General features: G+C 48.2%; 2 protein-coding genes across 3 annotated transcripts; one reads left to right on the top strand and one right to left on the bottom strand.

Annotated features, from left to right (window-relative positions):
- Vps16 (VPS16 core subunit of CORVET and HOPS complexes) lies at positions 1 to 21,839 on the bottom strand. Its single transcript, XM_051144626.1, has 24 exons — positions 21,624 to 21,839; positions 6,524 to 6,612; positions 6,219 to 6,316; positions 6,006 to 6,134; positions 5,783 to 5,927; positions 5,549 to 5,664; positions 5,330 to 5,452; positions 5,133 to 5,188; positions 4,701 to 4,790; positions 4,512 to 4,606; positions 4,275 to 4,351; positions 3,795 to 3,926; positions 3,571 to 3,698; positions 3,412 to 3,447; positions 3,120 to 3,228; positions 2,831 to 2,965; positions 2,630 to 2,738; positions 2,426 to 2,523; positions 2,233 to 2,340; positions 1,878 to 1,955; positions 1,616 to 1,785; positions 1,437 to 1,533; positions 362 to 465; positions 1 to 247 (listed from the first exon to the last, which is right to left on the bottom strand). Exons 1-24 carry the CDS (start codon positions 21,674 to 21,676, stop codon positions 103 to 105), a joined length of 2,520 nt encoding a protein of 839 aa, XP_051000583.1. The 5' UTR covers positions 21,677 to 21,839; the 3' UTR covers positions 1 to 102.
- Positions 21,314 to 27,653, top strand: Pced1a (PC-esterase domain containing 1A). Of its 2 annotated transcripts, none has more exons than XM_051144627.1 (8): positions 21,314 to 21,578; positions 22,517 to 22,657; positions 23,139 to 23,218; positions 23,330 to 23,568; positions 23,658 to 23,808; positions 23,898 to 24,144; positions 26,279 to 26,545; positions 26,852 to 27,653. In XM_051144627.1, exons 2-8 carry the CDS (start codon positions 22,534 to 22,536, stop codon positions 27,097 to 27,099), a joined length of 1,356 nt encoding a protein of 451 aa, XP_051000584.1. In that variant the 5' UTR covers positions 21,314 to 21,578; positions 22,517 to 22,533; the 3' UTR covers positions 27,100 to 27,653. The 2 variants fall into 2 exon arrangements, with proteins under 2 accessions (XP_051000584.1, XP_051000585.1); XM_051144628.1 differs by lacking the exon at positions 21,314 to 21,578 and adding an exon at positions 21,989 to 22,217.

Below are 27,653 nucleotides of genomic sequence, written 5' to 3'. Positions count from 1 at the left end.
TCAGGCTGGACCACATACAGCAGCTATTCTGAATTAGTATTCCAAATTTATTTACATCTGGACATCCCTGGGTTTTAACTAGCCCCTTAAAGCACAGGCATTTCACTTCTTCTGGGCTTGTGCTCTGGCCCGCTGAATCTTGTCAGCTGTGGCCCCGTCTGTAGCTCCAGTGCAGTGGGACAGAACTAGGCTCAGTTCCGTTTCATTCCGGTGCTCAATGGCCACATCTGCAGCCTGAGCCACGTCCCTGTGGTTTGAGCAGAAAGGGAGACGGTGCTGGGTCTGTTTAAGGGCACCAACCTTGCCTCTTCTCCGCCCACTCTTCCGCCACCTCACACACACAGGCCTTCATCAGACTCACCCAACAAGAAGCAAAGCCTTGACCTTCTGCTCAGGGCCCACACGGGAAGCATACTTCTTGGCCTCATATTTGTTGTGTTGTTTCATGCAGATCTCTACAAAGGGCTTTGCAAGACAGGGAAGACAAAGACTAGTGCTCTTTCCTCTCTTAGGAGCAGAAGCCCAGCGGACACATTGTTCATAGGTATTTTGTACAAGTCAGTGTATCTAGCTCCCTTCCCATCTGTGCAAAACAATATGGAGCATACCATTCTTACACCAGAAACAAGAGAAACTGGGACCTATCGGAGACTCGAGAAGAATTATCGTCATGCTTCTCCTCTACCAGCCCCACTCCCGCCCCATGGTAGGTGTTTCTGCCTCCTGTCCTCTAAGGTCTTGTATTTTCTCTCAGGCTGCCATCAGGAAATTTACCTCCATAATTCTGAAGCATCCTTTAGCAATCTCCCACTGCCTCAGAGATGGCCCTCCCTGGCCCTTCTGCCCTCAGGCACACAGTGCCTCAGAGATGGCCCTCCCTGGCCCTTCTGCCCTCAGGCACACAGTGCCTCAGAGATGGCCCTCCCTTGCCCTTCTGCCCTCAGGCACACACTGCCTCAGAGATGGCCCTCCCCAGCCCTTCTGCCCTCAGGCACACAGTGCCTCAGAGATGGCCCTCCCTGGCCCTTCTGCCCTCAGGCACACAGTGCCTCAGAGATGGCCCTCCCTGGCCCTTCTGCCCTCAGGCACACAGTGCCTCAGAGATGGCCCTCCCCGGCCCTTCTGCCCTCAGGCACACAGTGCCTCAGAGATGGCCCTCCCCGGCCCTTCTGCCCTCAGGCACACAGTGCCCCCCCAACCCCCACTGTAGTCTTTATAAGGTAAAACAACTCCTCTCACCAGTAGGTAGGAGGCAGGCTTGGGCCTGTCCATCTGAGTTCCCCCACACAGTATATGTGTCTGCCCATATTCACATGGCACCGGACACAGGACAGTGGAATGGGTGCACAAATGAGCCATCATCCCCACCTCCCTTGCCTGAGCCCCTCCCAGGACTTTCTCACTAGTGGGAGGCATAGGGAGGACTCTTGCCTTACCAGGTAGCCAATCGGTGATTTCTTGCTCTTGGAAAACTTTTCCAGCTCCTCCCAATCTTCCAAATCTGCCAGGGCAGCCAGCTTTAACCACCAGAGCCTGCGGGGAAGCTGGGATCAACATAGGTATGCAGGAAAGGCACATGGTCCTAGCACTACACATAACTGGGACCCTCACCCACCTCTTGTCAGGTATGCGAAAGTCACGTGCCAGCTGCTCTGCACGCTTGTTGTGGCCTCCGAGGATAAGAGTGGTGACTGTGTCGTGTAGAGACTGGTCTAGGAACTGGCCCCCCAGCTCATCTTCTAGACGTCGCTGGAGCCGCAGGAGCTTCATTTGATCCTCTGTGGCCTGGAGACCCAAATGAGGCAGGTTATGGATCAAGGCCAAGGAAGGAAGAGCAAGAAGGCAGGACAGGAAGCTCTTAGAAAAGGCAGTCAAACCTTTGCTGCAAATTCATTCTTGGCCTTGTAGAAGGCATCAGCTGCCGTCTGCAGAGCTGCTACTCGCCCCTCAATACGCTGCAGACAAAGGTATGCTGAGGTCACAACACATTAATTAGCCTTGCCTCTCTCCACCCTTGTGCCCAGAGTCCACCTTATCCACTAGGGACACCATCTGCTGTTCTAGAGATGCTAGCTCCTTCGACACCAGTTCCAGCCATATCCTAGCCCCATGTTCTCAGTCCTCAACACTTGTGACCAGAAAGGGTGCAAGCAAATGCAGAGGACTAGGTCTTTGGTGAAAGAACCAAACAGCAACTAGCTCAAAGGCCCCGCCCTCCCTGTGCCCGCAGACCTCCTCCGCGGCATAGCTGGCTCTGATGTGGAAGCTGCCCAGCTCCTGGTGATTGTCGTCCTGGTTGTAGAGGTCCTTCAGGGTGTCCAGCTCCTGATGCTTACAGAACTGGGTCATGGGAGGAGATTGGTCAGCAAGCCAGCGCAAGGGCTCAGAAGGCTCCAACCCTCTCCTCCCCTTCATACGCACCTACCTGTCTATACAAACTCAAGGCCATAGGCTGGTTCCGGAGAGTCATGAAAAAGTCTCCTCGGTTTAGTTCATTCTTCAGGTGCAGCAACACTGTAAACACTAAGATGATAAAGTAGGCGGGGCCTCCAGCTCAGCTCTGCACAGCACAAGGCTCACTCACCTCATGATCCTAGTGCTCCCCGGCCCTCATCCATACCCCGCTCACCCAGGTCAGTGTCCCCACTTTCAATGGCCTTGCTCAGTGCTAATTTGCTCCTCTTCATCTTTAGGAGAAGAGGTACCTGCTCCCCTGACCGTGGCTCATACTCCAGCAACTGTGAGGTGGGATGGAAGGCAAAGAGAGGCACTTGCATAAGGGCCTGGAACACACACACTGGGGTGTCTGGGAAAGGTAACATAACCACACCTTAATGGCCAGTTCAGTGCGGCCACAGCCATAGGCCCGTGCAGCGATGTCAGAATATGACACACCAGGTGTGTCACCCAGCTTCTGATTAATAGCCCGTGCGACATCCTCATCTGAGACATCTTTCTGCTGCACCTGTAAGTATGTAAGTGGGTGTCACAAAAGTGTGGATGTCATCCCTTACCTGCCCAGTCCCACAGGACCTCTAGCAGAGCCCACCTTTTCCTTCCATGCTCTGTATTCCCTGTTTTATCAGGGCCTGAGGTTACCTCACATCCCATGCCCTTGCCTTGTAGCACGCCCAGTGGGCTAGGATCCTGCTGACACCTTGTACTTCAGGAAGGCGCAGGTACTCGCATATCTGGATGGCCAGGGGGTAAAGCCTCCGCAACACAAGCCTGACAAGGGAGTAAGGAACACAAGGGGTGAGGCAAAGTGAGGTAGAGTAGGCAGAATGGCCCCAACCTGTCTTAGGCCTCCCAGTCCTAAGAGCTAAGTGAGGAGTAGTGCCCACAAGACCCCACAGAAGGCTGTAATATAACCCATCCTTGCCCTCCTATAGCGCCCCTGGGCTTCTGTACCTGTCCAGCAGCACCTGGATGGTGAGCTGCTTGTATCTGTTTTCCTTGGTTAAGGATCGGTTGGTATAAGCCCTGTTTGCCAGGGACCTGCAGACCACATCTCCTGCCCCTTCCCCTGCCTTGCCAGCCGTAAACACCCTCACACCACACACAGGATACTGGCTATAGGTCAGAGGGATCCCAATGTGGTAGTCCCTAATAGCATTGAGCACTCGAAGGTCCTGACACATATGTACAAAACTGTCAGGTGGAAATCTGTCAAGGAAACACTTTCCAAACGAAGCTGCCTGAAAAGAACCAAAGGGCAATGGACAAGAAGTTCCCTTGCTGCCCAGCCCACCCCACTTCCAGCCCACCCTCCCTCCAACCCCCTCCAGGCCAACCCTGAGCAGACTCTTCTGCATGTCCGGCTGGTGCTCGTGCCCTGCGGCCTCAATGCACTGCTGCACAGCCTGGATGAGCTGCCCCAGCTCCTGGATCTCCCGCAGGTACTCATCCGCTTTCTGACTTTCTTTCTGTGGGGAGAGGCCCAGAGATGGAGCACCACAGGGAGAGGCGGAGCACCACAGGGAGAGATGGAGTACCACAGCGAGAGGCAGGGCACCACAGGGAATGCCCACTCTGGTCCCTAGCCTCTAGGGACCACACAATTCAAATGGAAATTACTTGGAAAGCACCAACTTGAATAGAAATGCGTTGTTCTTCCTAGCCAGTTCATGTGTGCTAGCCTTGGCCAGCTCAAGCTACCCTTGTCAGGTAGCACCTGCCTCATCACGGGTGCTCAGGCAGGGGCAGAGGGCTAGTGTAGTCAAAGAGGAAGGAAGAGCGCATTTCAGGAGTCTTAGAAGTTGCCCAGAACTTACCTCATATTCCTTCTGGGCCTCCAACAGCAGTGCTCCTGGGGCCATGGAGGCAATTTTGAAGATCTCCTCACTGGCCACTAGAGGAGGAGTGTTTGAGCAGTGAGAAGAAGCATGAAACTTCTCAGTCCTCCCCCTGATCCCCAGATCCTGCTCTGGGCCACTGGCACAGGACAGTATGGTAGTCTGTGGTCAGGAGCACCTGCCCTGGGTCACACTGGACCCTGGTAGGAGCCTCACCGGGGACTTCATGCAGGAATTCATGGGTGCTGCGGGAGAAGATGCGGACCCCATCAAGCTCAGGCACTAAATAGGAGTCCTCATCTAGCACAAACCTGAGTTTAGTCAAGGCTTCTAAGAGCACCCAAAGATAGCAGAGCCCCCAGTTCCCTCCCCTCTCCCAGCCCACATGGGAAGTTCCAAGGATACTGAATGCTTTCAGGCGCATTGCCCACCACCATCAACCGCCTCTCCCAGGCCACCACAACAGCCCTTTCCTTGCTTCGAGGACGGCTACACCTACGGGCAACAATAAATACACATCTGGGACACTGGAGACATCTGACCCACAGTCATGTCTTCTACATCACTGCTTTCACCCCTGTTCCTGGGGACAGCCCTGAACACACTGTGTCTCTGAGCCCATTTCTCTGGCTATATACTGACCTATCTGTTTCCTCCCTCTCACTCTTGTTCTACCAGTCAAGTGGCCCACGGAAGACAATGGTTTCCTTTACGTGCTGGCAGAGAAGAGAATGCCTGAGCTCCACTTAGTGTGGCCAGAAGACAGGATGACTCAAGCTATCCCAGGAAGCGAGGCTATGTCCTAACCCCACCCTTAAAGAACGCCTCTGTCCTCACCAGACCATCTGCTTCGGGGGTGCCCGGATGTTGCAGTTGAACTCACACAGCTTCTCCTGAAATGGCACAGCATGTCACGGCCCTGTCCCAGCATCCTGCTGTTCAACAGTCATCCTGATGTTGAAAAGCCATGACCCTATCCACAATAGATCTTCCTTGGACATAGCACAGTATCCCTTGCTGTTCCAGAACCACACCTTCAGTGATGCTGTCCCCATCCAGATGTAGCCTGTATCTGTGAAGAGTGCCAGGTAACGATACGTGAAGGACACAGCCATCTGCAGGAAGCTGCTCACTCCTGGGGCCAGGCCAGCAGGTGTCTGGAACAGGGCCAGGGAGGAAACAGAGGAACTGACTTCTCAGTGCCTTCCCATTGTTGGCCAGCCCTTCCGTTTCATTTCCACTTAGGTGCTCACCACTGTGGAGCAGGTGGCATGATCCAGAAGATAAAGATCGGGCCCTACAGCCAGAAGAATGTGCGTTACTCGGTCATGGCACAGGGTGGTCCAACATGAAGGTGCACTCTGCAGACCTGTGACGGGAAAAAGGAAACCCTGGGATGACAGAGCCAACGGTTGTCTGTCACTGCTGGTCCCAGTCTGGAGGCACGTCTGTGGTACTAAAGGGCTCTTGTAAGTATCAGTGCTTACCTGGCACCTCTGGCATCCGACGGAGTTTGAGGTCACCCACATTGGCACTCAGAGTGAAGCGATAAGCCCCTGTAAGGATGGCCACCCCAGAACCAAACTCAGTGTGAAAGATGCGGGCATCCAGGACACGGTTCTGAAGTACCTCCTAACAAAGGGACCATGGGTTAAAAACTCCACAGGTGATGAGGCCCACCTTCCCGCCTCAGGCTCCTGCGGCCCCTACATTGCCCATGCTGAAGTGCCTCTGGAAGTCTCCATGAAGTCCATAAACTAGCACTACACCATCTTCTTGCACACAGAGCAGCTCCTCCTCAGCCGACCAGCCGAGGGCCACCACAGGCCCACTCTTCCACTGTAGAGGAGAGAGGTTGCTATGGCTTTCCTTGGAATCAGCCAGTCATGCCCATCGCACAGAGGGTACCCGCCCCATGCTCACCACTAAGCTGGCCAGTGGCATGCCAGAAGCAGAGTAGATCTCCAGTACTGGCCGCATGCTGGCAGCTTTCTCTTTTCTCCAACAGTTCCTCAGTAGAGCTGCAGTTTGGAAAGAGACTTCTGTCCTAGATCCTCAGGTCCCATGTGAGGTAGGCCTGCTGGATCATTTCTCTACGCCCAAGCCATGAAAACTGAGCCTCATGAGGACTCAAACTAAAAGCATTTTAGCAAGGTGGATTGGCAGAGAAACAACCTAAAAGCAACCCTCTGGGACCCCGCAGTAGTAGAAATAGCGGGGTAGCATACCAATTGGACCCCCATATGGCGCAGCAGCCACCAGGCAATCCTTGAGTTCCTCCTGCAGGTCCCAGTCCATGCTGTACAGTTCATGCTTCCTAGCCACAGAGAAAACCGAAGTCAGTGTCCTCATGATCCTGTATCTGGACAGGATAAGCCCCAGAGGAATGCCTGAAGCTACCATGCATCCTCTGCAGGTAGTAGCGAGAGTCCTCCCCAACCCCCACAAGAGGCAGAAAGGGGAATGACTAGACACCGACCACATCACATAGGCCTGGGACACGGCAAGGAAGGATGTAGCTTTCAAGGCCAGTGTCCAGTATTGGTAGAGAACGGCAAAAGGGACAGGAAAAGTGGATGTTACTCTACAACACCGAAAGAAGACACAAAGAAAAAGGGTATCTTTTGTGTATCTCAGTGGTCTTCTAATTAACAATTGGGGACGTGCTCACCATTGCATTTGACACCCCTCTTGGGGCTGTAGTCGAAACAATTTAAGGTAGTTGGGTGTGGTGGTACATGTCTTTAGTCCCAGCACTCAGGAGGTAGAGGCAAGCAGACTGATGTGAGTTCGAGGCCAGCCTGGTCTACAGACAGAGGCTACCTGGGACTATTACACAGAGAAACCCTGAGTCAGCCATGGTATATACACCCTGAAAGTCTAGCACTTGAGAAGCTATGACAAAGGTATTATTTCAAGTTCAAGCTCAACCTGGACAACACTGTTAACTTCCAGACCAAGCTTGAACTTCAGCATGAGACCTGTCTACCTCCTCCTGGCATAAAACCCCCAGGCTTATATTTTGGAGAAAGAACAAAACTGTTACTAAGAACTGTGCACCCATCACTTAAAATCTGAAACGCTTTGTGTGATGGCTACTCTTGCTTGTCAACCTGACTAAATGTGGAATTAACTAAAACTCAAATGGCTGGGTACACCTGTGAGAGTCTTTTTTTGTTTTGTTTTGTTTTATTTTTCTTAATTAAATCCTTCAAAGTGGAAAGACCCACTTCTAATCTGGACTTTTGAGGTAGGAAGATACATCTTTAATCTGAGCCATACCTTCTGCTGGAATCCTATATAAAGGACATGGAAAAAGGAATCAATTCATCCCTCTCCCCCCCCCTCTCTTTTCTCTCTCTCTCTCTCTCTCCCCCTCCCTCCCTCTCTCTGCCTGCTCTTGCTCTCACTAGCAAAGCCATTCCTCCACTGGCATTAGAGCCCACTTCTTCGGGATTCCAGCTTATACTGTAGACCAGCTGAGACATTCAGCCTTGTGGACTGAGCAACGACTGGATTCTTGGACCTTCCATTTGTAGGCAGCCATTAGTGGATAAGCTGGACCCTGTAAGCCATTCTAACAAATTCCTTATATATATATAATTATATATTTTAATATATAATAAATATTAAATAAATATTTAACAAGTGGTATAAATATACTTATATATTCTATTCTATATCTATCCACCTATCTATATATGGATTTATTATAAAAATTCTGTTCCTCTTGAGAAAACTCTGAGTAATACAATTTGAAATCTTATTTTTCTAGAATGTTGTTTCAGATTTTGGAGGTTCAGATTAAATGATCAACTGGCTAAGTCTACAGAAATAGTCTAACTTACAAAGAACTCTGAAATATTTATCTTATCTCAGTTTAAATGAGAGACACTCAGCAAAGCAGTCTACAGGATAGTAAGAGAACTCAGCAGGACAACTGACAAATGTCAGCCCACGTTCTATGGTGGGAGATTTTTCCATCCACAGTAAGACTCATGTATGAATGAAAAGGAAAGGAGTGGAGGGTGGGGGGGGGGTACAGAGGGGGTTGGAGTGAGGAGGAGGAGGAGGAAGAGACAAAGGGTGAGAGAATGAATGAAGAATGAAAATGATTAAGCAAGCACTTTCAACTTGTTTCTGTTTTTGCTTTTCAGAAAAAAAAAAAAAAGGTCTTACTGGCTGCCCTGGTTCTTGCTATGTACCCTAGGCTAACCTAGAATGTACAGCTTCTTGACTTGCCAAGTAATGGGATAAAGCATACACCCACCACACCTGGTTTATAAGTTTTAACTTTAAAAAGATTCTAGTCATACCAGGCCTTGTGGCACAGGCCTTTAATCCCCAGAACTCAGGAGGGAGAGGCAGGAGGATCTCTGTTTGAGGCCAGCCTGGCTTATATAGTGAGTTCCAGATTAGCCAGAGTAATAGACCTTGTCTTAAATAAAATAAATTAATATTTAAAAGTAAACAAAATATCCTAGTTATGATAGCAATAACTTTAGAGATATTTAAGAATACCAATTTTTCCTCAAGAATACAGAAGACATGGGTAAATATTGTAAGATGACCCACAAATACACAACAATTCTAACAAAATCCTTCCCAGTATTTTCTTTACAGAAATGTATACATCGAGTCTAAAGTTCACAATTGGAAAAGAGATTCTTGGAAACAAAATAATTGGAGGTATTTAAGAGCATCTAAAAATATAAGAATACATACACACATACATACATGTGTATATATCAGATATAAAACATACTATATAAACTAAAGTTAATTTTTTGTTTTGCTTTGTTTTTAGTTTTTCAAGACAGGGTTTCTCTGTGTATCCTTGGCTGTCCTGGACTCACTTTGTAGACCAGGCTGGCCTCGAACTCACAGAGATCCGCCTGCCTCTGCCTCCCAAGTGCTGGGATTACAGGAGTGCACCACCATGCCCGGCTAAACTAAAGTTAATTAAAACTACTCTCTGCCAGACTTGTTCGCAGTGCAGGAACTATTGCGGACTTGCTTATCCTGACTTGGCAGAGTGTGGCCGTCGACTCTACCTGCATCTAAGTTGCCCATTTTTAGGCATGTTCTGATTTTGGCAGGAATGAGGACATTTTGCCCAGTGGCTGGTTTGCCACCTTTGAAGCCATGTCTATAAGGAGGTCAGAAAGCTGGAGATGAGGCTCCAACGTTATAAAGTGTATTGGGTGACTGGTCAGGCAGGAAACCATCTTAAGTCAATTTGTACATTTTAAAAGCTGCTAACCCACACTGCTGGTTCACTCAGGAATTTAAGTCTCTAAGGGGCATTGAAGACAAGATAGTATAGTCTTACAACCAAGTTTAGTTTATTTAGGGGATAAGATCATTTTGGATCAAGATAAAGAAGTTAAGCTATTAGAGTTGAGATAGGATAGATATTGAATCTCATTCGGAAATTTAGACCCAACAAGACAGGAAAGACACTTACTTCAAATGGGACTAATGCAGATGGCCAATCCACTATGAATGGAACATGTATAGAACTCATTAGTCTCATGATTGTCACATGATTCTCCCTGCTGTACGTAGTTTGTGTTACACATATGTGATAAAATAAATGCTTTTTTTTTTTTAAACCTACTGTCTGGGGGCAGGAATGAGAAGGCAGATGGGGCTGGAGAGATGGCTCAGGGTTAAGAGCCCATACTTCTCATGCAAAGAACCAGAGTTCTCTTCCCAACACCCACATCATGCGGCTCACTGTGACCTGAGCTCTAGCTCCAAGTGACCGTATTCCCTCTTCTGCACTGTGGACACCTGCACTCACACATGCACAGCCCCCCAAACCTGCTACTCTTTAGAAATAATCAAAATTAATCTAAAGAAAAAGTGAGGTACTATGGTACATGCTTTTAATCACAGGACTTGAGAGTGAGGCAGGCAGTTGAGACTCAAGGCTTGGTCTACATAGGGCAAGGGTTACACAGTAAGACCCTGTCTCAAAAACAAAAACCTAAAACAAACAAACAAACAAAAACAAATCAACGCAAAAGGAAAAAAGACCTGGGACTGGAGCACATGATGAAGATGGCATTTCCAACTGGTAGAGTACCCTGGATGGTGGTATGCAGACCCTCAGCACCATGCCGGCTTACGCAGGCTGCCGAGCGAGAGCAGGGCTTCATGCATGTTGGGCAAGCATGCTAACCACTGAGCTACACCCCAGCATGGTCCAGCTGTTCTTTTTTTTGTTTTTGTTTTTTCAAAACAGGGTTTCTGTGTGTAGCTTTGGCTATCCTAGACTCATTACATAGACCGGGCTGGCTTCGAAATCTCAGAGATCTGCCTACTGCTGCCTCCTGAGTGCTGGGATTAAAGGCATGTGCCACCATGGCCGGCTTGGCTGTTTCGTTGTTGTTGTTGCGTTTGAGTGTGTATGTGCGTGTGTGCACCCATGCAGAAGTGAGAGGACAACTCTCAGGAGCTGAGTCTTACCCCATCATGTGGGTTCCGGGGATTGAATTCAATTCATCAGGCTTGGTGGCAAGTGTCTTTACCCACTGAGTCACCTTGCTGGTTCCTTGTTTAGTTCTTATAGAAGGAACAAAATCACTTTATCCAACACCCTTGGACTTAGCCCAAACCTGGAAAACACTTTTTAAATGCCCACAAAAACAAGGCTACTTAAATAAACTGCAATGTGCATAATATTCTGGAGAATATAGCATGGACACTTATCATGGGTCCTGACAAAATAACCTCTAACAAATCTGGCTATGTAACAAGCTATAACTTAGCATAAACTGTATGAGCTTGCTTATTAATTTATTTACATACTTTTTAAACTTAATTTTTTTTAAAAGTATGTATTTGTCTGTGTGTGTGTGTGTGTGTGTGTTTGTGTGTGTGTGTGTGTGTTTGTGTGTGTGTTACATATGTGTCTTCTGGTCTGCCTACAGAGGCCAGAAAAGGGTGTTGGAGCCCCTGGAATGGGAGTTACAAACAGTTGTTAGCCACCATTTGGATGCTGGGAATCAAACTTGGGCCCTCTGGAAGAGCAGCCAGTGCTCTTAACCACCGAGCCAGCTCTCCAGCCGCCCTACCCTTTTGATGATAGATAGGCTAGCCTCCTGCTTCTCTCTCCTCCGTGCTAAGTCACAGAGGGCTTGAAAGAATTTAAATATCTATACACCTGATACCTTGTTACTAAAGTCACTGCATGCCAGTTATAAACGGAAGGCTATTAAGTCCCCAATCCCATGCTCTACAACGATGGCCTTCGAGCCTTTCTTTCAGGAGGCCCAACGTGAAGCTTTCCTAGTGGAGGCACTAGAACACCATAAGAGCAGCACACTTGACAAGAGCCTGCTGCCAGCCACGGGGTATGAGGTTACCCGGTGGTGGCGCTCAGCTCCAGTCATGTGCACATACCTAGAAGACCTGCTTAGGTCCTCATCACCTTCTCGGGGCTCTCTGCAGACACTGCTCTCCAAGCTTTCTGCTCACATCAGGCCACCCACTTGTCTGTACATCTACATGTCTGCTACATCCATGCTCTGCATGCTAGTATGTTTCTAGTAACTCCCCTTACATGCTATCCATCCAGCCTTTGGGTGTGGCTTGCCTTACGGATGCTGTGCTCCAGGTCTCCCACCTGTCCCTACTTCTCCATTCTTGTATGTTCATATCTTGCTTGGACTGCTACCTAAACCATGACCTGAAGAACAGGAAGCTTCTAGGACAGGTCTAAGATAATCTCTTGTAGCTACATAGTTGCTTTGCTAAAATTCAGCACAACTTTAATTTTGTGGGTTTTTAAAATGACAACAATTGAGTATGCCAGCACAGCATATCTCATGTGGAAGTTAGGGTACTGGTTGGGAAACAAAGTGATTGTGAAACCTAAATAGGGGTATGCAGTTAGGTCTAGTCCAGATGAAACTGACAATTTTGGAGCCTTTCTTCCTGGTGAAAGAAGCTTTCATCTCATGTACCAGCTACCCTCAACCTGAAAACTCTATCCCAATCTCATCTGCAGGAGATGCAATGGAGTCTCCCTGTCCAAAGCTGAGCTGATAGTACCCATCGTCTCATTTGCAGGAGACATGACAGAAGTTTCCCTGTCCAAGGCTGAGTGTTAAAACAGGTCCTCACTATGGCACCATTCTCAAGGTCCAACCTGCAAGATGATTACACTGGACTTTGAAGAGGCAGAGATTGTTCTTATTGGAAGACATAAATATGCTGGGTAGATTTATCTTTCTTGCCTATGCTGCATTTGCCAGCACCCAGAATCTCTTGACTCTTAGAATGCTTCATTCACCATTGCAGCATTCTGCACAGTACTGCATCTCATCAAAGGCTCACATCACAACACAGTGTTAAGAAGTCAGCTCTGGGGCTGGAGAGATGGCTTAGAGGTTAAGAGCACTGACTGCTCTTCCAAAGGTCATGAGTTCAATTCCCAGCAACCACATGGTGACTCACAACCATCTACAATGAGATATAGTATGAGATCTAGTGCCCTCTTCTGGTGTGCAGGCAGAATATTGTATACATAATAAAAAGAGGAGGAGGAAGAGGAGGAAGAGGAGGAGGAGGAGGAGGAGGAGGAGGAGGAGGGAGGAGGAGGAGGAGGGAGGAGGAGAAGAAGAAGAAGAAGAAGAAGAAGAAGAAGAAGAAGAAGAAGAAGAAGAAGAAGAAGAAGAAGAAGAAGAAGAAGTAGTCGTCAGCTCTGGACCACAATCCAGTTGGTCTTGCCATATATTCCACACACATAAGAAGCAACTGAATGTGTCAGACTGTTTGCTGCTGTGATAAACACCTGAGAGAAATAGATTAAAGGAAGAAAGACTTGCTTTGGTTCACACAATCTGCGATGGTCCGAATGAGAACAGTTCTTATAGGTTTACATATTTGAATGTTTGGTCCCTGGTTAGTGGAACTGTTTGGGATGGACTGTGAAGAGTGGCCTTGTTGCAGGAGATAGATCACTGAGGGGGTGGGCGTTGAGGTTTCAAAAGTCCGTATCAGGCCCAGTCTTGCTCTCTCTGCCTCTAACTTGTGGAGTGTAAGGTGAACTCATAGATAAATGACTGCATGCCAGCTGCCAAGCTTCCCACTATGATGGTCAGAGCCGCCATGATCTACTCCTCCTTAAGCCTTGCTAGCAACCAAGCCCCCATAACATACACAGTTTATGGGGAATATTTCAAATCCAAACCACAGCACCTAGCTAACATGATAAAGTTACAGCACAAACTGGAAGTCAAACTACCTTAAAAGAATGGGGTTCTGCCTTCTGCTTTGATCAGAGACTATTACAAGGCATGGCTTCCTCCACAGAATACACGAGACCCGGGTCAGGGTAGAAGTGAGAGTGTCTCCTTATTAGTAGTAGCTTCTCGTCCTGTAAACTTGGTCTGTTGGCTTTCAGAGCTGTCTTCAAGGAGCAGATACTTCCACCAGGAGATTCGATAATAGTTACTGAATTGGAAGATAAGAGCGCCATCTTGCCACCTTGAGCTATTCTGTCAACAGGCATAAAAAGTGGGCTTAATTTACTGATTAAAGTGGGTTATTCTGCTTAAACAGGACACTATGTTGTCAAGGACTATGTCTAAAATCCAGGGACTCCTTCATGGCATCTTGTGTTTTTATGTCCAACAGGAATGGTCAATAAAAACCTCCAGGAACCAAACACAGCAGCATGACTGAGAAATGAAGGCTCAGTCACTACTGGGGAAGAAAACAATGGCAAAGGTTGTGCTGGCTAAAGGCAAGCACAGTTACAGCTACAGGGGGTGTGCAGGTGCAGACGAAAGCTGTAGATATCAACCGTGACATTATGACTGATGATGAAAATGAGACTGGTGTCACTTTCCACAATTTCTCTAGACTTGTATGTACTATGTATGTGTATATATGGACACACCAGGACACACATCTTCCTCTCTTTCAAATTTTGATTTTTTTAATGCAGGGTATGGGGCTGGCATATGGTGCACAGAAGGCAAGGAACAGGGACACAGTTATACAAGGGAATTATTTCTTCAGTGGGTTGAGAGTGACATCTAGGCCCTTCTATGCAATGAACTTCAGTTCTCTGGACAGCACAAGGTGAAAATATGGGGGGGAGGTGTGAGAAGACTTTGATTTTCATATTTCTGAAGTATTTGAATCATTCACAATTGTTTCAAGTGATCTTTTACACACTGAGCCTTTATCAGTAATATCAGATGTATCTAACTAAATAAGATCATAGGAGTCCACATAAAATTGGGGGCATGGGTCTGCAGTAGTCCCAATCTGCCCATTGCATAACCTTCACATCAGCACTCTGCAGCCTCGGCACAGGTACAGAGAGATGGTTCTATATCAACCAGGTGTAAGCCAGGACAAGAGTAAGGTTGTTAGAGAAAAGAGAAGAACAAAAATGAAATGACTGTCCTAGCTAAATGGAGAAAAACCCATCTGTAAAGAGAGTTCTATATGCTTGAGAGGGTTTCAGAGCTGTCTGGATTCAATACAATACGAGGTAGAGTACTTCTAGACATGCACTGGAGTTGGGTGGGACAGGCAGGGAGGGACTAAGAGGGATATAATCCCATGAGTATAAACTGCTGAAACTGTGACGTCAAATGCTCACTTACGTTCCTGTGCTGGGATGCACAGGAGGCCATTGAGCCAAAGCTTCCAAACAATCACTGAGGACTGTGGTCCAGGGGCTCACCAGCAACACAGACCAGGAGAGAAGGAGGAAACGTCAGACATAAAGGAAGTAAAGGGCATGCAGGAGGAAGGTAGGGGAGAGAAAAGCAACAACGGATGGATCACCCCCAAAGCCTTCGCGGTAGATAGTGTTCTTGGGGACAGCATATGCTATGCCTCTTGGGTGGGTTAGAGATGGGCAGCATGGAGGGCAAAGTCTCAGGAAAGCCTAAGAGTAAAGCTTCCATGAAGACATGCCATCCCTCAATGTAGAAGGCTAGTTATAGTATTTTCTTCTATTCCACATCCCAGAAATAGAAATCTCCTGGGCAACAATAAATGGATCCTAGATTTGAATCTGGGGAGCCATGAAACCTAGTACTTCTGGTAGCCTCCACTCCAGCCCCTGCAATAATCAATAAGAAATCTCTGTGGCTACACAGGTAAACTTCTGGGGAAGCACTGTCCACCATGGTGTAAGAGCCCTGAGTGCAGCAGGCCAGGGCAGGGAAGCCTAAGAGGGAGTACATCATGTCTAGTATTAGAACAAGCCAACAATCTGTAGGTCCTAAAGAGGCCCACTATCATTTCCAAAACCCCTGCCTCCATCTAACTCAAAGATAAACACTACTCAAGGACTCTTGAGAACTGTGGCTAGTTTGTAAAATGGTGCGGCTGCTGTTGTGGAAGACAGTATGGCAGCTCTAAAAATGTAAACAGAATTGCCAGACATTCCAGTAATTCTATTTCTGGATATACACCCAGAAGAACTGAAACAGAAACAGAATCTGAAAGAGGGTTTTGTTCGTTCATTTCTTGTGTGTCCTCCCACATACTAAGCATGTACTCTACCAGCCCTTTTAAAGAGATATTTGTACATTCAAGATTATGGGAGCACTATTCTCCAGAGCCAAGGCTGATAGCAGCACCGCTATGTCTAATGGCATTGGAATCCAGGGCCCACTGACTGCTGCTGACAAGATTGGTATTTCTGGGACCTGGGTACAGAGAAGGAAAACGTAGCCAGCCTTCCCCACTGGGAGCATAGCCCATCCTCATGAAAGCTGAGCCTAGGTTCTTCCAAGAGGCTGCCTTCCATTCTGCTCATCTGTACCCCATGTCACCTACTGATAGAATGGATAAGGAAAGTGTAGTGTGTATATACAACAAACTCTTTATCCTTAAAAAACAAAGAAATTGCCGGGCATGGTGGCGCACGCCTTTAATGCCAGCACTCGGGAGGCAGAGGCAGGCAGATCGCTCTAAGTTCAAGGACAGCCTGGACTACATAGTGAGTCCAGGACAGCCAAGGCTACACAGATAAACCCTGTCTTGAAAAACCAAAATAAATAAATAAATAAATAAATTATGACATACACTATAACATTAACCTTGGGGATACTATATTAAGCTAGATAATCCAGTCACAAAAGACAAACAATAGATTTCATTTGCACAAATTACCTAGCATAGTCAAATCCAGAGAAAGAAGAATACTTAATGAGGAGCTGCTATTATTGGGTACAGAATTTCAGTTCCGATGAAAACAAATTTAATTGGCTGTACACCACAGTAAATACACTCAACACTATTGAACACTAGTTCAAGTTAAGATAAAGGGCTGGGAAAGCAGCTCATGTGTCAGAATGCTTGTCTAACATGCAAGAAGCCCTGAGTTCAACCCCCAGTACTAGATTAACTAGGCACAGTGGCACATGCCTATATCCCTAACATTTCACAGGTAGAGGCAGGAAGGCCAGAAGGTCACCCTGGGCTACATTACATTCTGTCTCAAAAAAAAACCAAGGAGGGCTGGGAAGCCAGCTCAGCAGTTAAGAACACTGGCTGTTTTTTCCAGAATATCCAGACTCAATTCCCAGCACCCACATATTGCCTTACAAATGTCTGTAAATTCAGTTCCATGGGTCCTATTATCTTTTCTGGCCTCTGTGGGCAATGCACACATAAGGCACACAGGAATACCAGCAGACAAAACACTCATGAACATAAAAATAAGCAGTGATGTTTTCTTTAAAAACAGGGCAAAATGCAAAAAAATAGTGAAGATGACAGACACATTTTGGTATATATACTCAATGATGTTTTTAATAAATACGCATGTTTATACACAACGCAACAACAAGACGAAAATTATCTCCTCTTTTAACAATGGGACTACCCAGTATCAAAAAAAGTGAAAAGAAAAGAAAGAAAAAAGAGAGGGAAGACAAGAAAGAAACAAAGAAAAAAGAAGCCCTTGACTCTCCACCATTGAGTGGAGAGTGAGATCTGACTCTCACACGAACTCTGGTGCCCCTTTTCTGACCATGTCCCCCGGATGGGGAGACCTGGTGGCACTCAGAGGAAAGATAGCTAATTACCAAGAAGAGACTTGATATTCTGAGAGCATATATAGGGGGAGGAGGTCTCCCTCAGTCACAGACATAGGGGAGGGGAGAAGGGGAGAAATGGGAAGGAGGGAAGAATGGGAGGAAACAGGGGAAGGGCTAACAATCGAGATGTAATATGAATAAATTAATAAAAAATTCCTTATCTTAAAAAAATAAAAAAAATAAAAACACTCCACCATCACAAAGATTAAAAAAAAAAAAAAAAAAAAGAATAAATTCAGAGGGCTGGAGAGATGTCTCAGAGGTGAAGAGCGCCACCTGCTCTTCCAGAGGTCCTGAGTTCAATTCCCAGCAACCACATGGTGACTCCCAACCATCTATAATGAGATCTGATGCCCTCTGACAGCATGCAGGCACACATGCAGGCAAATACTATATACATAACAAATAAACAGACCTTAAAAAAATAATAAATTCAGAGGTATAAAAATGTGTCACCACTCTTCCTACTTTCACAAAAGGAAACTATTTCTAAGGCACCTTGAACACAAAGTGTCCAAAACTAAGTCCAGAGGACTGGGGAGATGTTGACTCGTTCACTAAAGTGTTTTCTGCAAAAGTATAGACCTTGAACTTGCTCTCCAGCACCCACATAGAAAGCCAGGCGTGGTGATTACAGTGCTGGGAAGGAGGAGACAGGCGGATCTCTGGGGACTGTCCAGCGTAATCAGCAAGCCCTAGGTCCAGAGACCTTGTGTTAAAAATCAGAGTGACTGGTTCCTAAGGAACACCACCAACTCTCTTCCTTCTGCAAGAGCCATGTGCACCTACACACACCACAAACATAAACACACCACCTCACACACATACAAACCCATCCTCTTCTCTGCCAAATTCACCTTTTCCTCGATTACTTGCTTCCTCATAGCCCAAGTTCAGTATTCCCCACGGTAGCTATGATGAGAGGTTGAGTCCTTCTCCTCGGTCTCATGTGCTGGCTGGAAGCCCTATGACTGGCAAAGGCCGAGACTATGTCTATCTTACTTATCAACACTGAGTCTGGCAAAGGCTAGGCCAAACTAGTGAATGGAATCAGCTCAAGGCGCAGTTTTAGAGCCGGGCGTGGTGGCGCATGCCTTTAATCCCAGGACTTGGGAGGCAGAGGCAGGCGGATCGCTATGAGATTGAGGCCAGCCTGGTCTACAAAGTGAGTCCAGGACAGCCAAGGCTACACAGAGAAACCCTGCCCAAAAAAAAAAAAAAAAAAAAAAAAAAAAAGTTGCAGTTTTAGGATTAAATTGGCTAAATTTCTAGAGCCCGGCAAGAGATGGTCACCCTTTCCTTTCCTTACCTTTCCAAACCCAGCATGTTCTTGAGAACACTAGTTCCAATGCAAAGACCTCTGCCCTACAGATGGGACCCAAGTGCACACTTGCTCACCCTCATTCACCCATTAGAAGCATAGATTAAGTCCTACATGAACACATGAACTAAACCAAACATCTGCTCTTAAAACATTTTCACACTGGTCAATAACCTAGACAACGCGTTTACATTTTCCTGTTTAAAAAGAAAAAAAAATTGGGCCAGGGCTGGAGAGATGGCTCAGCTAGTTAAGAATACTAGCTGATCTTCCAAAGGACCCAGGTTCAATTCCCAGTACCCACATGGCAGTTTGCAACTGTCTGTAACTTCAGTTCTAGGTGATCCAACATCCTTACACAGATGTACATACAAACACCATACACACAAACACCAATGCATATAAAAAATACAATTAAAAAAAACTGGGCCAAGATGGCTCAGCTTTATAAAGGCACTTGCTGCTAGCTTGATGACCTGAGTTCAATCCCCAGAACCCACATGGTGGAAAGGAGAGAACTGACTCCTACAAGTTGTCCTCTGACCTTCACACATGTGCTGTGGCACACACACACTCAAAAATTCTATGTTTTGGCACATGAAGTCTACCACATACTTCCTTTGGATGGGTTAGGAGAGCTTTTCAGGACAGGGTTTCTCTGTGTAGCTCTGGAACTCACTCTGTAGGCCGGGCTAGCCTCGAGCTCAGAGATCCACCTGCCTCTCTGTCCCTCAGCTTCCTCATCAGTAAGTTAGAATGAATCACAATCCTGATTCTATATGGCGGTGATGCCTAAGAAACTATATATAAGCTAGTCAGTGGTGGCGCACGCCTTTAATCCCAGCACTCGGGAGGCAGAGGCAGGCGGATCGCTGTGAGTTCGAGGCCAGCCTGGTCTACAAAGCGAGTCCAGGATGGCCAAGGCTACACAGAGAAACCCTGTCTGGAAAAACAATAAAAAAAAAAAAAAAAGAAAGAAAAGAAAAGAAACTATATATATATATATATATATATATATATATATATATATATATATATATTTAGCACAGTGTCTGGTATATAAGAAAGTCCTATCAATTAACAAGTCCCAGCAAGGCTTAACACTTCCAACAATTTCTATGATTCCAACACAGGTAAGCATGACACACTCAACACTCACATCTCCTGAAACATTATTTACGTGTCCATGAAGCTAAGACATCATAAAATAAATAGAAGCTCTGTTGTAATGAGGTAATTCTCTTGTATGCTCTGATTTTAAAAGTCTGCGTAGGCAACAGGTGTTTAAAAAATAATAGTTAATATTTTATTTTTATTATTTACAGTTTTTTAAATATGCATTTTTAGACAGAGTTTTATTTTGCTCAGGCTGGCCTCCAACATATGAATATAGCCCAGGCTGGCCTGGAAATCCTGATCCTCCTGCCTCCACCGCCAAGTGCTGGGATTATAGGTGTGACACCACATTCTGCTCACTAGTATTTTCAATGAGTGAAATTAACAACAATTCTTACTTGAAACTAAGCCTTTCAACTGCCTCATATTGTCTATGTGTCTAAGAGGAATAACAAATAAACAGACCCAAGAGATCTCTAAAAATTACCACAAGGCACCCTATGCTAGGAAACGCATCACATTGTAAACAACAAAACTCCATTTAAAAAATTTACTATGAGAATGGCACATAGTTTTATTAACAGAAGTAAAGTCTACTGAAATAGGGCATCAATGCAATGCCTTTGTGATCTCAAGGTGCATCAATAAAACATTCTTTACAATTTTGTCGGGCAACTATTAGGTTTTGTTTGTTTCTGTTGTTGTTGTTGTTTTGAGCTGGGATCTTAATATGCAGCCCTGGCTGGCCTGAACAGGCTATGTAGACCAGGCTGGCCTGGATCTCAAGAAATCTCCCTGCTTGTCCCTCTGCCTCTGGAGTGCTGGAATTAAGAGGCATGGGCCACCACAGGCTGGTCAACTATTAGGTAACAGGCAGTGGTCTAAATATGCTCAGGAAATAAAGAGATAGTCTTAGTCCTCAAGGAGCTAACAGTAGAAATCCATACAAATATTGCCCTCATCTGCCACATATAATAAAACTCTACCACTGGTACTGAAAGATGAGTAACATTCTTCAGTGTGACAAAGAGGTACTAAATAGCATACCCATAGAAGGAACTGTAGGGCTATGCCAACACAGAAAGCCATGAAATTGCATGGTGTGGCGAGGTCCTGCAATTCTGTACGGCTGGAACATGATTTGAGAAGAATGGTTGAGGTTCAACTAGAAACTGCTGAATGAGAGATGAATAGAGGCTAACCGACTGATGTACGTTCCACAGGCGTTTTATATCTTACAAAGCAAAGATAGCCAGAGAGACGCTAATTACTGTAATCACATTACTAGTTTAGCCTTGAGAAAGACCCACCGCTCAAGGCACTCCAGCTCCGGTGAGCTGCTACTGCCTAGGGTTCCCCATTGGTGGTGTCCCCAAACTGAATTGCTTATTTACCCCCTTTTTTCAGCTTTGGTCAGTACTGTCACCCCGCCCGCTGTGGCGATCCCGCCCTCCCGTGAAAGCCCCTGTGGTCTGACTTCAGCAGCAGTTTCCGGAAGGAGACTGGCACTCGCTGTCGCCGCGGGCGGCCTCCCTCTACGTGATCTGAGCATCCTTCCGGAGGCCGAAAGACCTCAGTTTTGGGGTAGCTTCCGAGCTTGCCTCAGTTGGAGCTGAGGAAAGACCGGATTGCCGCCCTCAGGCAACCGTGCGTAAAGTGGCAGACGCTCGGGCGAGCCGCCGGAGGGGCGGACGCCAGTACCCGTAGTGACGGGGGCGAGCGCCGCTGGCTCCGCCGGGAGACTCAAGCCAGCGGACAAACACGGTAAGCTGGGCAGTGGGCGAGAAGGCGGGGCGGCTGGCGGCTCACCGGTAAAAGGCAGAGTCCCCGAGTGGATTCCAGTTCGCAGTGTAACAGTCCATGTCTAGTACAGCTGGTGGCTAGAGGCACCGTGAAAACACCCGCCTAGCGCAAGCTCCAGGCCGCACTTCCGCTTCCGCCCTTCGGGGTCACGTGGCGAGGCCGCCATAGCGGCCATCAGCACTGTGGGCAAACAGCCCCGAGATATCTTTCTGCCCCTGGCCCTTACCCGGGCTTCGCGTCCGCTGGGTGGGCCTACCCCTGATTCTTGTCCTCTGGTGGTGGTCAGCTTCGCCGCCTTTCTCACTTCTCTGGCGTTTGGGGATAGGGGGGGGTCGCATAGGGCGGGACATGGGTGACCGGAAGTGGGAGCCATGAGCATCTCCTGGAGCGTAGATGCTGGAGGCGTTGGCTGGGCGTCGAGCTGCTAACAGACAGCTAACCTGGGCACCCGGGCTCTGTGGTGGCAGGGTCTTTGCAGAACCTACCGCCCTCCGGGGGTGCGGGAACATGACTCTCTAGATCAGGAGCCCACCGCAGACCAGGCGCGAGGCTCCCGGGCCTTCCCTACTGGCCGGTGAATCCCTGGAACCCTGAGACTTGGTAACTGGCGCGAGCAGACATGTGCGCACGCGCGTGGCCGCTGCTGACACGTGGCAGGGAGCAAGGGAGTCGCTGTGCGCGCGAAGCACCGCCGTAGTATAGGCCCACAGCCCAAGGACCCTCCGCCTTCCCTCTCCGTGTGATGAAGGCTGGTGCCATCATGGGATTCGCCATGCAGCCCCACTCCTCCCTATTACTCAGAGCAGCCAGGGAGGGGCCGGCGCGCTTCTATCATCGTGGAACAGACGGGCCTGCCTTGAGCCCCTGCCCTCTATCAGCTTAGTGGCCTCTCCCTGCAGCCGGTGTCAGTGGCAGCATGGTCTTCTGTTCGGAAAACGAGATGCCTCACCGCTTGCTGCGAAGCACCATGGTCCACTTCCAAGCCTCAGAAGTCCAGCAGCTGCTACACAACAAGTTCGTGGTCATTTTGGGGGACTCCAGTGAGTGACCACTCTAGGATGACATTTCACACCCCTGTATCTGCAGCCTTTTCTTCATGTCTGCCGTATCTCCATTTCAGACGTCTCCATCTCTTAACTGTTTTAGAACCCTGAACTGTTTTTGTTTCAGTTACCTACATACCTTACACGGTACCCTGGCATATCATTTCTGCACTATTTTAAACCATGCTTGTAGCATCTTTATCTCTTGTAGCCCTCCAAGATTTTCTTAAAAGGAGCGTGGGTTATGTTGTGTGTTTCCCTGGTGATTGGTCTTGAATCACTGTACATAAGTTAGAGGAGGGGGATATTATAGCTAGAAAGAACAAGGCCAGGGCTTTGAAACCTCATCTTCTCTAAGTCAAACCTCTATAGAGCTGCTGCTGCACAGCCAAGCCCTGGGGAAACAAAGGCCTTCATTTGGGAGGCTCTGGGAGGGGGTAAGGCCTGCCTTAACCTTAGCATCCCTGTCTCCCCGCAGTCCAAAGAGCTGTGTATAAGGACCTGGTGCTTCTGCTCCAGAAAGACACACTGCTCACAGCTTCCCAGTTAAAAGCCAAGGTGAGAGAAGCTTGGCAGCCATGCCAGTGTTGGGTGGGTGCAGACCTTGGCCTGAAAAGGGCCACCTGCCTGGCATGGATATCTGACCCTGGGCCGGGGGCGGGTGGGCAGGGGGAGCTGAGCTTTGAACAGGATCAGCTGGTAGCTGGGGGCCAGCTGGGTGAGCTGCACAACGGGACACAGTACCGAGAGGTCCGCCAGTTCTGCTCCGGCTCTGGCCACCACCTTGTACGCTTCTACTTCCTCACCCGTGTTTACTCCGAGTACCTTGAGGACGTCTTGGAGGAGCTGTCATATGGACCTGCCCCTGACCTAGTGATCATCAACTCCTGCCTCTGGGATCTCTCCAGGTTCAGGCTCGGGAAAGGGAAGTGCTGGTTGGAGGTGGAGGTATGGCGCCATTCCTGTGCTCTTGTCCACTCTGAGTGTCACCCAACAGATATGGCCGCTGCTCAATGGAGAGCTACAGGGAGAACTTGGAACGAGTGTTTGTACGAATGGACCAGGTTTTGCCAGACTCTTGTCTGCTGGTGTGGAACATGGCAATGCCTTTGGGGGAACGTGTCACTGGGGGTTTCCTCCTGCCAGAGGTGAGTGACTGGGGCCCTTCTGGACCAGGGATACAGTGAGTGACTGATCAGTCGATAGAAGACCTTAGAGGCTCCGCTCTCTCAATTAGCTCCAGCCCTTGGCAGTCTCTCTGCGACAGGATGTGGTTGAGGGGAACTTCTACAGTGCTACACTTGCTGGGAACCACTGTTTCGACGTCCTAGATCTCCACTTTCATTTCCGGCATGCTGTACATCACCGTCACCGAGATGGTGTCCATTGGGACCAGCACGCACACCGCCACCTCTCACAATTACTTCTGACCCACGTGGCTGATGCCTGGGGTGTGGAGCTCCCCAAACATGGCCGCCTCCCAGGTAAGCCCTGCCGCAGAGTGGTTGGGTAGTGGTGCCAATAGGGCTCTCAAAACACAAGGCACAAAGAACCAAAGTTAGGGGGCGTCCCTTGAAAGAACAGTGTGGCTCCCGAGTGTTCCTTTCTCACTTCCTGGCAATGGTTAGATCACAGGAGTCACGTGCTGTTCAACTTGCAGTTCTTCAGCTGTGTGCTTCCTTCTGTGTGCCTGAATGGACGTGTGCAAGTGCTGGTTGTAAAAGGCAGGATCAAAAGACCCTAATCAATAGATGAGTGGAAAAGAAATGAGAATAATTCTAGGTAGTCCCAGATATAGGGAAGACAGAGATGGAAGAAGAGTGGTCTGAGCAGTGTCACAGGGGCAAGACAGCTCACCAGCCGGAGAAGTGAAAGGTACAGTCAGCTAGCGGGCTGTTGAGCAGATGCATAATGTAACCTACGGTGTCTTTGCAAGTCAGTCTCAAGGGGGTATAGCCTAAGCCTCCTGAGCTCTGCCTTAGGGTCCCAGCTCACTGGGTCCAGCCTAGTGCATCCCCCTCCACCTCCCCCCACCCCCCCTACCCCCACCCATTGTAACCAGTGCTTAGGTGCTGAGAGCCCCCCTCCTTCTGCTTGGTTTGGGACACTACTTTATTTGCATTCCTGCTGAGATGTTCTCTGCTACAGAGCTCTGTTTGCTTGTTAGTTGCTCGGTCCCTGCCTGCCCACAAAGGAAGCAGCATGGCTTATTTCCACATCTACTTCTCCCTTGCTTCAGGTCACTTGAGCCCAGTGACAGCACAAATGTGTTGTACTTTAATGTGAAGAGCACAGTGTTTGTTAAATTGGAGGCATGAGTTATCTTAGGTGCTGTTTGTTGCAGCAATATGGCCACATACAGCCCATGGGAACAGAGAAAGGCTAAGAATAGAGGCAGAGCATTGGGGCTTAGTAGCTAGGAGCCGGAACGGTAGAAGATGGGCTGGGATGGGTTATGTGCTGCTTCCATTTCCTTTGTTTTACTCGATGAGAGACTTGGTCCTCAGTAAATAAAGGGATGCTTTAAAAGTTGAAAAGCTGGTTTGTGGTGCTCCCCACTTCTAAGAACGATGGAAACACCTGGAGATGTGACTCGGTTGGTAGAGTGCTTGAAGTTGATAGCTTGAAGCCACAGCGTCAGTCTCCAGTACCATATCCCACCAGGCATAAAGGTGCATGCTTATAATTTTAGCACTTGGGAAATGGAAGCAGAAGAATCAGAAGTTTAAGCTCATCCTTAGCTACAAAGTGAGTTTAAGGCAGCCTGGAGTTTGTGAGACCTTGTCTCAAAGGGAACAAAGTAAATTAAGGTTGTTAAAAGACAAGCAAGTGAGCCGGGCGTGGTGGCGCATGCCTTTAATCCCAGCACTTGGGAGGCAGAGACAGGTCAGGTTCGAGGCCAGCCTGGTCTACAAAGCGAGTCCAGGACAGCCAAGGCTAACACAGAGAAACCCTGTCTCAAAAAACAAAAACAAGCAAACAACAAAAAAAGATGAGCAAGTGAGTTTGATTAGGGCAGATGTGTTTGAGGCATCGGTGGAGGTAGAAGTGGAGAGTGTGAGGGTTAACTAGGGAGGAGATAGCAGAACAGTGTTCACACTTTGGATTGGCAGAGAACAGATTGATGGGGAAACAAAAGTAGTTGAGAATAGAGAGATGCTTTAAGGACAGGGCCTATTGTTGACGTCATGTGACTGTTGGAAAGAAGGGGTTTGTTAAGTTTGTCAGGCAGTTCCACTTAGTGGGAAAACCACTGGAGGCATGAAGTGCTCAGAAGAGACAAGTTGAGGGGTAAAAAGGGGGTGGAATACTCCCTGTGATGGTTTAGAAGCAAATGAGGGCTAGTTGGGAGTGGGACGTGGGCCTGTAGGGAGGACTTGGGGAGAAAGAAAAGCTAAAGCTACAGACACAGGCAGGAACAGGCGTGAGCTCCAAACATAGGCAGGCATGAGCAGCAGGAAAAAAGGAACAGAGCTTGGCCTCGGGTTGAAGTGAAGGGGGGTGCGGAAGGCTGCTGGTCCTGCACTCCAGGATCAGTAGGGCTCTGGCAGTGTGGAGAGCCAGCATTGGAGCAACCTGGCTTCCCAGGCCGACTTAACACAACCATCCTGTTCCTAGAGCCATGGATTGAGGACTGGCCAGAGGTGGATCATTCATTCCAGGGAAGCCATAAGCAGCTCCCAGACTTCAGGGAGAAGCTGGCCTTGCCCCTACTCCCCCCTTTCCGCTTGCCTCCTCCCATAGCTTGTCCTTACCCACTTCTTCATCCCTCACCACCTCCCCTGTTCCCACCCCTGCCCCAGGAGGTCCCCTTTTTTCAAGGCCAGCCCTTTCCACCCTATGACTTCTTCAAACACAACGCAGTGGAGGACTTCTCGATGCCAGGTAGGTGCCTGACTTAGGTAGGTGCCTCAGTAGTCTCTGCTCACACCTTTCCCAGTCTCCCTTGCACACTCTCTAGCCTAGCCACTTGTGTTCACGAGCTCAGGCGTTGGGGGCAGCCTTTGGGTTTAGTCTCAGTAGTTCCCTCAGATTGGACCAGCATCTGTAAACTCATAAATCTGTTCTGCTGGTATAGGACGTAGAATTCCCGTTTTGCAGATAGGAAATGAAAGCCCAGGGAAACTTACCCCAGAGGAGCAGAGCTACCTGGTCGGAAACTTACTCTGATAATGACTGGTTCTCTTGTAGGATGTGGCCCTGGAATGACCTTTGTGCCTGGCCCCCTGCCACCGTCAGTCTCTGGCCCTGTCTCCCACGGTCTACACCGGGGCCCAGTGGTCCACCGGGGCAAGCCACGTTGTATTCCGAACAACCCCTACCATTTACCAAGGATCGGGGGGCCATATAGGCAGCGACCCAGACATTCAGACAGACTGCTCCACACACACAAACAGGACAGACGGGGGCATGCCCATTCAGGGACATGGCCTGGGTAGACAGGATCTTAGGTTGGGGCTAGAGGTACCAATGGCCCTGGGAGGGTCTGCCTGATACCATAGCTGTTGGACCGGGGTGTTCTTGTCCATTGCTGATATCAATAAAAGCATGGAAGGACAGAGTGACATTCCTGTGTGAGGGAGTGGGTCTCCTAAACTGTGACCTTAAAGGTTGGGGCAGCTGCCTTGTGGGCCTTTGTGGAAACTGTTTAGAGAGCAGTGAGTCCAGTCTTCTAACACACTTCCATCTGCATAGGAGCACAGCCACTAAATACAGTTCCCAGCGGGCCCCTTGCTATGAGCAGGTCTGTGAGGCTGGGAAAAATCAAGGACTAAGTTAAATTGTCAGTATTGTAGATGAGTTTTGAATTTGGCTCATTCTTTCCCTCCCAGTTCCGTGTGTATGCTCGGTATTCCTCTCTTCCTGGAGGTGGGAAGACACAACCTTAGCATGCATTCTTGGTGCACAGCAAGCATTTAATAAGTCGTTAGAACCTAAGTGCAGGTGGAAGACCAGTTAGGACCCCGCTGTTCACCTGATGTGGTGTGCGATG

The sequence above is a fragment of the Acomys russatus genome, chromosome 4 (genome assembly GCF_903995435.1).
Source record: "Acomys russatus chromosome 4, mAcoRus1.1, whole genome shotgun sequence".
NCBI classification, from domain to species: domain Eukaryota; kingdom Metazoa; phylum Chordata; class Mammalia; order Rodentia; family Muridae; genus Acomys; species Acomys russatus.
Note: the sequence above shows the minus strand (reverse complement) of the source record. Positions and strands in the feature narration are given on the sequence as shown.